This window comes from Microcaecilia unicolor, chromosome 4 (genome assembly GCF_901765095.1).
Source record: "Microcaecilia unicolor chromosome 4, aMicUni1.1, whole genome shotgun sequence".
Lineage (NCBI taxonomy): Eukaryota > Metazoa > Chordata > Amphibia > Gymnophiona > Siphonopidae > Microcaecilia > Microcaecilia unicolor.
Genome location: NC_044034.1, coordinates 274,418,437 through 274,430,963, shown reverse-complemented (window position 1 = coordinate 274,430,963; position 12,527 = coordinate 274,418,437). Strand labels below are relative to the sequence as shown.

Below are 12,527 nucleotides of genomic sequence, written 5' to 3'. Positions count from 1 at the left end.
GAGCTGCACTTGGTGTTGATTTGACCACTAAGATGGGGGAATTATTTGAGATGATATCAGAGGATCCTATCTCGATATCCGTATTACATAAAAGGCTGTTACTGGCTAGGCCACAGGGAGATCTCACACAAGTGGCAGCAAAGTGGTCAGCAGACACACAAAGAGGGATCACACCGGGAGATTTGTTGAAGGGTTGGACAGGAGTCCTGAAATGGACGCAAAATGCAAACCTTCGAGAATGCCAGGTCAGAGTGATACACAGGGCATATACCTCTCAGTCTCGATTGTGTCAGATGGGATACATAGAATCTGCCCAATGTAGACGTTGTGGTGCGCTGGACAATAATTTCTATCATGCTTTTTGGAAGTGCTCAGCTATAACAGCCTTCTGGACCAGGATAGTTAAATATTTAGAAAAAATAGGAGGGAAAACGGTTAATCAGCAGCCTACGAGTATTCTGTTGGGTTGTCACGCTCCAGTAGAGGGGGGTACGAAAAACCAGAATATAATGGCCCATAAGGCTTTTTTGGTGGGCATGAAGTGCATACTTGCTAACTGGACACAAGAACTGAACCCCTCCTTTTGGCAATGGAGGAATCGCTTACATGACTTACTTATGATGGAGCTCCAGGACTCTCTGATTAGCCCTCGGACACAAAGCAATTTTTTCCTTACCTGGGAAGGATATATTAACACCCTGTCACATAGGGCGAGGAGTCATATTATTAATAAACTTGGAGCATTGTCCAAGCTTCCCTCGGCAACTAATGGAAACTAAATGGGAATAGAGTCTTTTTCTACCACCTTTTAGGAATTGGGGAAGATTGTAGAGCAGACCAAGGCGGGGGGGGGGGGGGGGGGAGGGAGGGCTTAGGAGGGGGGTTATAGGGGGGGGAAGTCTACTTGGAGTTATGTTAGCCCTCCCCTAGTGGGATATGGACATCTTCCGGGGAGGGGTAGGAGGGCCATCAGACCACAGGCCCCCTGGCTCTCTTACGGAGGGGAGTAAATTCATGCATTATGGTTTGATCTTCATTCAAGGCTTTGTGAATACACAGCTGACACCTGAAGGGGATTATATTTTTGGGGGTCAAGCATTTGAATATAGGTTGTTAATTGGTGGAGGGGAAAGATGGGGGGGAAGGGTTGTAGGGAAATTGTTGTTAATAGATCTTGTTGATTAAATGCCAGTTAATAGTACAAAGGGGGGGGGGGGGGATAAAGTTAAAAGATTAATGGAGATGAGTACTGTCGTAAAGTTTTGGTACTTGGTGAGTGTTGATTCATTGTAGAGACATTTACATTATGTAAACACCATTTTTGTGCTTCATTAATAAAAACTGTTGAAACTAACAAGCCAATCAATACCAACAATTGGCTGCCAACAACCAATTATTGACATTAATTGGTTTAATTAGGATTTACGAGCAGATCATATTCTAAAATGAGCCACATGTAAATCCTAATATGTGTAAATTTAGGGGCATGGCTAGGGGTGTTTCAGGAGTGTTCCTTTTGCAGGCATAATTGCTGGCACCTAAAGTTAGACGCAGTTTATGCCCTAAGTGCTATTCCATAAAGTACACATACCCTTTATAGAATAATGATCAGCGTATAAAATTTTCTGTGCTGATTTTTAAGCGCCACTTATAGAATTGAATTTACCCCATTTTTGCAAAATAGCATTTCACAGATTTTGCTTCTAGAGATCTGGAAAATTTAAGTTACTAGAATTATATAACAGTACCTGTCGAAAAATGATTTGCACTGTTAATTTATTTACATTTTACTAGTTGGATTCATGTGTTAGGAAAAAAATAACACAGAAACTGGTATGAGAACAGGAGGTGCTGAAAGTTTGTTTTTTTTAAACCTGTTGTAGAAGTCCTGTGTCCTTTTGTTCCCCTTCTTTAAAAAAAAAAAAAAAAAGTAAAGTGTGTCAGTTATGAGGGGCATATTTTAAATTTCCTTTTCTAAAGAAAGGAGGCAAATCAGAATATGCATGCTTATATTAAGACAACACCATCTTGCCATCATTCCAGTACTATGTATGTAAAATTAGCAAAATTAGAAGTTAATGCTACTTAACATTTAAGATCTTGACAGGTACTTGTGACCTGGATTGGCCACTGTTGGAAACAGGATGCTGGGCTTGATGGACCTTTGGTCTGTCCCAGTATGGCAATACTTATGTAACAACTCTTTTCCTTGCTTTTTTCTATGTGAAGAAAATATAAACATACATAAAGGGGGACATGCTGCAGGTTAAAAAAAAAAACTCTGTTCCTGTTCTAACATTCCTATGCCCTGTCTAAGAAAAAAGTGGAAGAACCATTTTTATTTAGAAGAAATATGTTAATAAATTCTCATTCTCCGAGGACAAGCAGGCTGCTTGTTCTCACTGATGGGTGACATCCACGGCAGCCCCTCCAATCGGAAACTTAACTAGCAAAGGCCTTTGCTAGTCCTCGCGCGCTCCTGCGCACCGCGCATGCGTGGCCGTCTTCCCGCCCGAACCGGCTCGTGTTCGTCAGTCTTCTTTTGTCCGCGCTCGGTACGGGTCGTGTTTCGCCGTGTCGGGCCCCCGCAAAGTCGACCTCGCGCGGTTCGTCGTGTGTTTTTCGAAAAAAGAAAAATTCTAATCCTTTCTGGTGGGGAAAAGACTCTTGGTCTTTTCCCTCCCCCCCCCCCCCCCCCCCCCCCCCCCCCGCTATTTTCAGCTTTCGCCCCAGTAAGTTTTCTTTCGTCGTTGGGGTAGGCCGCTTTTAGGCCTCGGGTCGAAGTTTTCTTCCCCTTGTTTTTTCGGTGCCTTTTCCGCCATTTCGACTTTTGATCTCGCCGGCGTGATTTTTCCGCCCATGACATCGAAGTCTACCAGCGGCTTCAAAAAGTGCACCCAGTGCGCCCGGGTCATCTCGCTCACTGACAGGCACGCGTCGTGTCTTCAGTGCTTAGGGGCTGGGCACCACCCGCAGGCCTGTAGTCTGTGTTCCCTTTTGCAAAAGCGGACTCAGGTAGCGAGATTGGCCCAGTGGAACGTTTTGTTCTCGGGCTCTTCGTCGGCATCGGCACCGGGGGTATCGAGTGCATCGACGTCTTCAGCGTCCAGAGCTTCATCCTCGGCCGCCAGTGCATTGAGTGCATCGAGGCATCGGCCCTCTGCATCGGCGCTGAGACATCGGACAGCTGCATCGACGTCGGTGGTACCGGGACCTCGTCTGCTGATGTCTTCGGACGGTGATGCTTCGTCTGGAGTGCAGGTGAGGGCTGTCCATTCCCCTGCTGGTGGCGGTGAGCCTTCGGGTGGGTCTCCCCCTACCCTGAGGGCTCCTGCGGTACAGCCCCCCCGAGACCGACCTCCTTCGGCCTCGGCCCCGAGGAAGCGACGACTGGATTCTACGTCCTCCTCGTCGGTGCCGGGAAGCTCCGGTGACGTGCTTCGTTCCAAGAAATCGAAGAAGCATCGTCATCGGTCTCCTTCCCGGGTCGGCACCGAGAGCTCTGGGTCACCGAGGGAGTCGGCACCCACCAGGCATCGGCACCGAGAGGACCGCTCACCCTCTGTTCAGGAGGTGTCGATGCGCTCCACTCTGGACAGCCCGGAACAGCCTCCACGCCCGGAACAGGTTCTGACGTCGACGCCTGCATCGACCTCCATGCCTTTCTCTGCAGCCGCTCTGAACGAGAGCCTCCAGGCCGTTCTCCCAGAGATTCTGGGAGAGCTGTTGCGCCCTACCCCTCCGGTACCGGCGGTGCTTGCGCCACCGGTACCGTCGAGCGTGGCGCCGGCTGGCCCATCGCCCGAGGTGAGGTCTCCGGCGTCGGTGCCGCGTGCGGTACCGGCTGCCGTTGCCTCCCAGGAAGGCTCCCCGACTACGTCGGCGGAGGGAGCTTCGCCGATGCGGGCGAGGGAGTCTACCTCTCGACGCCCCCATCGTGGACGTGGCTCCACAGAGTCGAGTCGGGCACGGTTGCAGACACAGGTCCGTGAACTTGTGTCTGACACCGAGGGTGAGGCCTCGTGGGAAGAGGAAGAAGATCCCAGATATTTCTCTGACTAGGAGTCTGAGGGTCTTCCTTCCGATCCCACTCCCTCTCCTGAGAGACAGCTTTCTCCTCCCGAGAGTCTGTCTTTTGCTTCCTTTGTCCGGGAGATGTCTACGGCCATCCCCTTCCCGGTGGTTGTGGAGGACGAGCCCAGGGCTGAAATGTTTGAGCTCCTGGACTATCCTTCTCCACCTAAGGAAGCGTCCACTGTACCCATGCACCATGTCCTAAAAAAGACATTGCTGGCGAACTGGACCAAGCCTTTAACTAATCCCCACATCCCCAAGAAGATCGAGTCCCAGTACCGGATCCATGGGGACCCAGATCTGATGCGCACTCAGTTGCCTCATGATTCTGGAGTTGTGGATCTGGCCCTAAAGAAGGCTAAGAGTTCTAGGGAGCATGCTTCGGCGCCCCCGGGCAAGGACTCTAGAACCTTAGACTCCTTTGGGAGGAAGGCCTACCATTCTTCTATGCTCGTGGCCAAAATTCAGTCCTACCAGCTCTACACGAGCATACACATGCGGAACAATGTGCGACAGTTGGCGGGCTTGGTTGATGCGCTCCCCCCTGAGCAAGCCAAGCCTTTTCAGGAGGTGGTCAGGCAGCTGAAGGCGTGCAGAAAATTCCTGGCCAGAGGGGTGTATGACACCTTTGATGTTGCGTCCAGGGCCGCTGCTCAAGGTGTGGTGAATCGCAGGCTCTCATGGCTGCGTGCCTCCGACCTGGAGAATAGAATACAGCAGCGGATTGCGGACTCGCCTTGCCGTGCGGATAACATTTTTGGAGAGAAAGTCGAACAGGTGGTAGAGCAGCTCCACCAGCGGGACACCGCATTCGACAAGTTCTCCCGCCGGCAGCCTTCAGCCTCTACCTCTACAGGTAGAAGATTTTTCGGGGGAAGGAAGACTGTTCCCTACTCTTCTGGCAAGCGTAGGTACAATCCTCCTTCTCGACAGCCTGCGGCCCAGGCTAAGCCCCAGCGCGCTCGCTCTCGTCAGCAGCGTGCGCCTCAGCAAGGCCCCTCGGCTCCCCAGCAAAAGCAAGGGACGAGCTTTTGACTGGCTCCAGCAGAGCATAGCCGCCATCCAAGTGTCAGTGCCGGGCGACCTGCCAGTCGGAGGGAGGTTGAAAGCTTTTCACCAAAGGTGGCCTCTCATAACCTCCGCTCAGTGGGTTCTCCAAATAGTCCGGCAAGGATACACCCTCAATTTGGCCTCAAAACCTCCAAATTGTCCACCGGGAGCTCAGTCTTACAGCTTCCAGCACAAGCAGGTACTTGCAGAGGAACTCTCCGCCCTTCTCAGCGCCAATGCGGTCGAGCCCGTGCCATCCGGGCAAGAAGGGCTGGGATTCTATTCCAGGTACTTCCTTGTGGAAAAGAAAACAGGGGGGATGCGTCCCATCCTAGACCTAAGGGCCCTGAACAAATATCTGGTCAAAGAAAAGTTCAGGATGCTTTCCATGGGCACCCTCCTTCCCATGATTCAGGAAAACGATTGGCTATGCTCTCTGGACTTGAAGGATGCCTACACACACATCCCGATACTGCCAGCTCACAGACAGTATCTGCGATTTCAGCTGGGCACACGTCACTTCCAGTACTGTGTGCTACCCTTTGGGCTCGCCTCTGCGCCCAGGGTGTTCACAAAGTGCTTGGCTGTAGTAGCAGCGGCACTTCGCAGGCTGGGGGTGCACGTGTTCCCATATCTCGACGATTGGCTGGTGAAGAACACATCCGAGGCAGGAGCCCTGCAGTCCATGCAGATGACTATTCGCCTCCTGGAGCTACTGGGGTTTGTGATAAATTATCCAAAGTCCCATCTTCTCCCAGTGCAGAGACTCGAATTCATAGGAGCTCTGCTGGATTCTCGGACGGCTCGCGCCTATCTCCCAGAGACGAGAGCCAACAACTTGTTGTCCCTCGTCTCCCGGGTGCGAGCGTCCCAGCAGATCACAGCTCGGCAGATGTTGAGATTGCTAGGCCACATGGCCTCCACAGTCCATGTGACTCCCATGGCCCGCCTTCACATGAGATCTGCTCAATGGACCCTAGCTTCCCAGTGGTTCCAGGCTGCTGGGGATCTAGAAGACGTAATCCACCTGTCCACGAGTTTTCTCGAATCCCTGTATTGGTGGACGATTTGGTCCAATCTGACTCTGGGACGTCCTTTCCAAATTCCTCAGCCACAAAAAGTGCTGACCACGGATGCGTCTCTCCTGGGCTGGGGAGCTCATGTCGATGGGCTTCACACCCAAGGAAGCTGGTCCCTCCAGGAACGCGATCTGCAGATCAATCTTCTGGAGTTGCGAGCAATCTGGAATGCTCTGAAGGCTTTCAGAGATCGGCTGTCCCACCAAATTATCCAAATTCAGACAGACAACCAGGTTGCCATGTACTACGTCAACAAGCAGGGGGGCACCGGATCTTGCCCCCTGTGTCAGGAAGCCGTCAGCATGTGGCTCTGGGCTCGCCGTCACGGCATGGTGCTCCAAGCCACATATCTGGCAGGCGTAAACAACAGTCTGGCCGACAGGTTGAGCAGGATTATGCAACCTCACGAGTGGTCGCTCAATTCCCGTGTAGTGCGACAGATCTTCCAGGTGTGGGGCACCCCCTTGGTAGATCTCTTCGCATCTCGAGCCAACCACAAAGTCCCTCAGTTCTGTTCCAGGCTTCAGGCCCACGGCAGATTGGCATCGGATGCCTTCCTCCTGGACTGGGGGGAGGGTCTGCTGTATGCTTAGCCTCCCATACCTCTGGTGGGGAAGACTTTGTTGAAACTCGAGCAAGATCGAGGCACCATGATTCTGATTGCTCCTTTTTGGCCGCGTCAGATCTGGTTCCCTCTTCTTCTGGAGTTGTCCTCCGAAGAACCGTGGAGATTGGAGTGTTTTCCGACCCTCATCACACAGGACGAAGGGGCGCTTCTGCATCCCAACCTCCGGTCCCTGGCTCTCACGGCCTGGATGTTGAGAGCGTAGACTTTGCCTCTTTGGGTCTGTCAGAGGGTGTCTCCCGCATCTTGCTTGCTTCCAGGAAAGATTCCACTAAGAGGAGTTACTTCTTTCTATGGAGGAGGTTTGCCGTCTGGTGTGACAGCAAGGCCCTAGATCCTCGCTCTTGTCCTACACAGACCCTGCTTGAATACCTTCTGCACTTGTCTGAGTCTGGTCTCAAGACCAACTCCGTAAGGGTTCACCTTAGTGCAATCAGTGCATACCATTACCGTGTGGAAGGTAAGCCGATCTCAGGACAGCCTTTAGTTGTTCGCTTCATGAGAGGTTTGCTTTTGTCAAAGCCCCCTGTCAAGCCTCCTACAGTGTCATGGGATCTCAATGTCGTTCTCACCCAGCTGATGAAACCTCCTTTTGAGCCACTGAACTCCTGCCATCTGAAGTACTTGACCTGGAAGGTCATTTTCTTGGTGGCAGTTACTTCAGCTCGTAGAGTCAGTGAGCTTCAGGCCCTGGTAGCCCAGGCCCCTTACACCAAATTTCATCATAACAGAGTAGTCCTCCGCACTCACCCTAAGTTCTTGCCAAAGGTTGTGTCGGAGTTCCATCTGAACCAGTCAATTGTCTTGCCAACATTTTTTCCCCGTCCTCATTCCTGCCCTGCTGAACGTCAGCTGCACACATTGGACTGCAAGAGAGCATTGGCCTTCTATCTGGAGCGGACACAGCCCACCAGACAGTCCGCCCAATTGTTTGTTTCTTTTGATCCCAATAGGAGGGGAGTGGCTGTGGGGAAACGCACCATATCCAATTGGCTAGCAGATTGCATTTCCTTCACTTACGCCCAGGCGGGGCTGGCTCTTGAGGGTCATGTCACGGCTCATAATGTTAGAGCCATGGCTGCGTCGGTAGCCCACTTGAAGTCAGCCTCCATTGAAGAAATTTGCAAAGCTGCGACGTGGTCATCTGTCCACACATTCACATCTCATTACTGCCTGCAGCAGGATACCCGACGCGACAGTCGGTATGGGCAGTCAGTTCTTCAGAACCTGTTTGGGCTTTAGGATCCAACTCCACCCCCCGAGGGCCCTGTTTGTTCTGTTCCAGGCTGCACTCTCAGTTAGTTGGTAAATTTTTTAGGTCAATCTCAGTTATGTCCTCGCCGTTGCGAGGCCCAATTGACCATGGTTGTTATTTTGAGTGAGCCTGGGGGCTAGGGATACCCCATCAGTGAGAACAAGCAGCCTGCTTGTCCTCGGAGAAAGCGAATGCTACATACCTGTGAAGGTATTCTCCGAGGACAGCAGGCTGATTGTTCTCACAAACCCGCCCACCTCCCCTTTGGAGTTGTGTCTTCCCTTGCTTTGTTTTGCTACATATGGGACTGACGAACACGAGCCGGTTCGGGCGGGAAGACGGCCGCGCATGCGCGGTGCGCAGGAGATCGCGAGGACTAGCAAAGGCCTTTGCTAGTGAAGTTTCCGATTGGAGGGGCTGCCGTGGACGTCACCCATCAGTGAGAACAATCAGCCTGCTGTCCTCGGAGAATACCTTCTACAGGTATGTAGCATTCGCTTTCAAATGGAAGAATTTATTAATGGTTTCTTAGGTGTTTCTATACTGACTTCCTTGAGTCACATAAAAGCAGTTTTAAAAGAGTTTTATATTTTGATGTACACTGTAAACAATCTTCACCTACTTTGGGTTTTTGCAGATTAAGATGTCATGTCACTGAAAACATCAAACCCACAACTTTGTTAATAAAAGAACATTCATTTGATAATGGTCCTGCAGAAGCCAATGAAAATATGCATCTCAAGGTAAAAGGGAAAAAAAATGTATGAATGTATGGGCACCCAAAATGCATCTAGTATATTTGGGAAACTTTACGCCCATTTCCAAATAGAAATGGTTTATGTTCAGTTTCAATTTTGCTAACATATGGGCCCTTTTACTAAGCCACTCAGGCGCCAACGCATGCCAATTTGGAACTACTGCCCAGCTACCGCGTGGCCTGGGCGGTAATTTCATTTTGTATGTGCGTCCAGTAGGCGCATCGGAAATTTTCCGGCCCACAGTGCTAACCGGGCAGTAATCGGCATTGTACGCATGCTGACGATTACTGCCTGGTTAACACGTGAGACCTTACCACTATGTCAGTGGGTGGTGGTAAGGTCTCTGGCCCAAAATGGACGCACGCCAGTTTTCATTTTGCTGCACGTCCATTTTCATTAAAGAAAAAAAAAAGACCTTTTTTTGCAGGTGTACTGAAAAATGAACCTGCACGCGTCTGATACACGCGTCTACACCAGCGTAGGCCACTTTTCGGCGCACCTTAGTAAAAGGACCCCATAGTTTTATATGAAAGTGAAATTTAACCATATTTCCATTTCATGAGTTCAACATCTGCTCTTTGAGCAAAGTTAGTGGCACTGAATATGTAAAATTCATATACAGTTCAAACAAGCTGGAAAATTAAGTGTAGTTTCTATCTTTGAGGCTTCCCAAAATTTGCACTCCATCCTTTATGGTATCTACAAGTTGTCATTACTTTTCATGTGATGGTTGTGTGCTATATTTAGTATTATCCAAAATGATGTCAGAGTGTTACCATTTTGGAACTTCTGCATTAAGTTTCTCTGTTGAGAATGAGGTAACAAGGGTACTTAGTATCCTTTCCTGCTGCTCTGGATTTTATATTTATTCATGCTTTTTTTTTCATTTTTGTAGCTCTTTTTTTCAGAACGTAGCGTTTTTAGCAGGACAAAGTCCACTTAGAGGGGCATAATTGAACGAAAACGTCTATCTCCATGGGCGTTTATCTCCGAGAACGGGTCCGTGAAGGGGCGGACCGAACCGTATTTTCGAAAAAAAATAGACGTCCATGTTTTATTCGACAATTTGTGAGCTGGGCGTTTTTGTTTTTCAGTGATAATGGAAAATGAAAGCGCCCAGCTCAAAAACGAATAAATCCAAGGCATTTGTTTGTGGGAGGGGCCAGGATTCGTAGTGCACTGGACCCCCTCACATGCCAGGACACCAACCGGGCACCCTAGGGGGCACTTTTACAAAAACAAAAAAAAAGGTAAAAGAGCTCCCAGATGCATAGCACCCTTCCCTTGTGTGTTGAGCCCCCCAAATCCCCCTCAAAACCCACTGCCCACAAGTCTACACCATTACTATAGCCCTAAGGGGTGAAGGGGAGCACCTACATGTGGGTACAGTGGGTTTGGGGGGTTTGGACGACTAAGCATTAAGCAGCACAATTGTAACAGGTAGGGGGGGGATGGGCCTGAGTCCACCTGCCTGAAGTCCACTGCACCCCCTAACAACTGCTCCAGGGACCTGCATTCTGCTGCCAGGGAGGTGGGTATGACATTTGAGGGTGAAAATAAAAAGTTGTGAAACATCATGTTTTGTGGTGGGAGGGGGTTAGTGACCACTGGGGGAGTCAGGGGAGGTCATCCTCGATTCCCTCTGGTGGTAATCTGGTCATTTAGGGCACTTTTGGGGCCTTATTCGTGAAAAAACAGGGTCCAGGAAAAGTGCCCTAAATTCTAGCTACAAACGCATACTTTTTTTCCATTATCGGCGAAAGGCGCCCATCTCTCCTCGGCCGATAACCACGCCCCAGTTCCACCTTCGCCACGCCTCCAACACGCCCCCGTCAACTTTGTACGCTTCCGCGATGAAGTGCAGTTGAAAACGTCCAAAATCGGCTTTCCATTATACCGATTTATTCGTTTTTGTGAGATAAACGTCTATCTCCCGATTTGGGTCGAAATCTAAGCGTTTTTCTCTTTCAATTATAAGGTGGTTAGTCATACAAGCATATTGCTTGCATGTAAAAAGAACCATTTTACCTGTTGTGAAATTTTCTTTACAAGACTTCTTTCAAGTTTTTGATATTTTATTGTGTACGTATCTTTTGAGCTCTGCAATAAATCCTTGAAAATTAATAAATGATAGTGGTCTTTGCATAGTATTATGTATTTGTGTGACATTTTTATTTAGCAAAAAAGAAGCTTAATCCACATTCAGTAAGTCATGAGCACTCAACAAAAGCGGATCTATTTAAAAGATACCAAGCTTAATTAATGAGGGGAACATTTGTAGTAATAAAGCACCCTTCAGACAGGTCTGCAGTACGCAGTTTCATACTTATCTTTACACGCCTTTCTCAGCTTATAGTCATAGAACACTTATCTTTAGAAAATTGTTTGGGAAAATTCTGAAGATAAGTATTCTATGACTATAAGCTGAGAAAGACGTGTAAAGATAAGTATGCTGTTTTAATCAAAATCATTGAAGAACATTAAAATTAGTACGATTTAAATGTGGGGGTTTTCTGGCCAATGATAGAACAAAGGTCTGGAGCGTGTTGTATGAAACTGCATCATCGCAGACCTATCTGTAGGGTGCTATGTTACCACGGACTTTCTGAGGCCTTTTCCCCCCATTAATTAAGCTTGGTATCTTTTATATAGATCTGCTTTTGTTGAGTGCTCAGGAAATTTTTATTTAGAACATTTTACTGTGTTCAGTAATTTCTTTTTCCTGCATCTAAGGTTCTTTATACAAGAGAAATTTTGTTAAGTGAAATTGTGCAGTCCTTAGTCAAATTCAGTCAGAATACAAGGATCTTAGTCTTGCAAAAAAAAGAGTATCCTGGGATCTTGGAGGGTAGTTTTCAAAAGAAGTGCTTTACATGCAAAAAAAAAAAAAAGGCTTTTGTAGAATTGCCTGCATAATACACTCAAATATACTCACACATAATGTATGCACATAAAGGGAAATTCTATAGCTGGGCATCTGGACTTAAAAACAGTGAATCACAGTTCAAATCCTGTTATGCTTATTTTGATTTTGGGCAGGTCACTTAAGCATCTCTTTCCTCAAATACAAAAATTAGATTGTAAGCCTACCATGGGCAGGGACATACTTACAGGCTTATTTTCGAAAGAGAAGGGCGCCCATCTTCCGACACAAATCAGGAGATGGGCGATCTTCTCTCAGGGTTGCCCAAATCGGCATAATGGAAAGCCGATTTTGGGCGTCCTCAACTGCTTTCCGTCACGGGGACGACCAAAGTTCACAGGGACTTGTCGGCACCGTAGTGAAGGCGAGACTGGGGCGTGATTAAGAGATGGGCATCCTCAGCCAATAATTTATTTATTTATTTTATTTATTTGTTACATTTGTACCCCACATTTTCCCACCTATTTGCAGGCTCAGTGTGGCTTACATAGTACCGTGAGGAGTTAGCCACCGCCCGTGATGAAACAAATATATGGAGGTGTAATGGAAAAAATAAGGGCGTCCCTGACGAGCACTTGGCCGACTTTACTTGGTCCATTTTTTCTTGTGACCAAGCCTCAAATAGGTGCCCAAACTGACCAGATGACCACCGGAGGGAATCGGGGATGACCTGCCCTTACTCCCCCAGTGGTCACCAACCCCCTCCCACCCTAAAAAAAAAAAAAACTTAAACATTTTTTGCCAGCCTCAAATGTCATACCCA

General features: G+C 48.6%; 1 protein-coding gene across 2 annotated transcripts in view; it reads left to right on the top strand.

The window, feature by feature from the left end:
- The window catches only part of MOSPD2 (motile sperm domain containing 2), a 162,534-nt gene that overhangs the window by 138,812 nt on the left and 11,195 nt on the right, over positions 1-12,527 (top strand). For both annotated transcript variants that reach the window (XM_030201571.1, XM_030201572.1), the window contains exon 14: positions 8,721-8,826. In XM_030201571.1, coding sequence (XP_030057431.1) covers positions 8,721-8,826 — 106 coding nt within the window. The remainder of the gene's footprint in view (positions 1-8,720; positions 8,827-12,527) is intronic.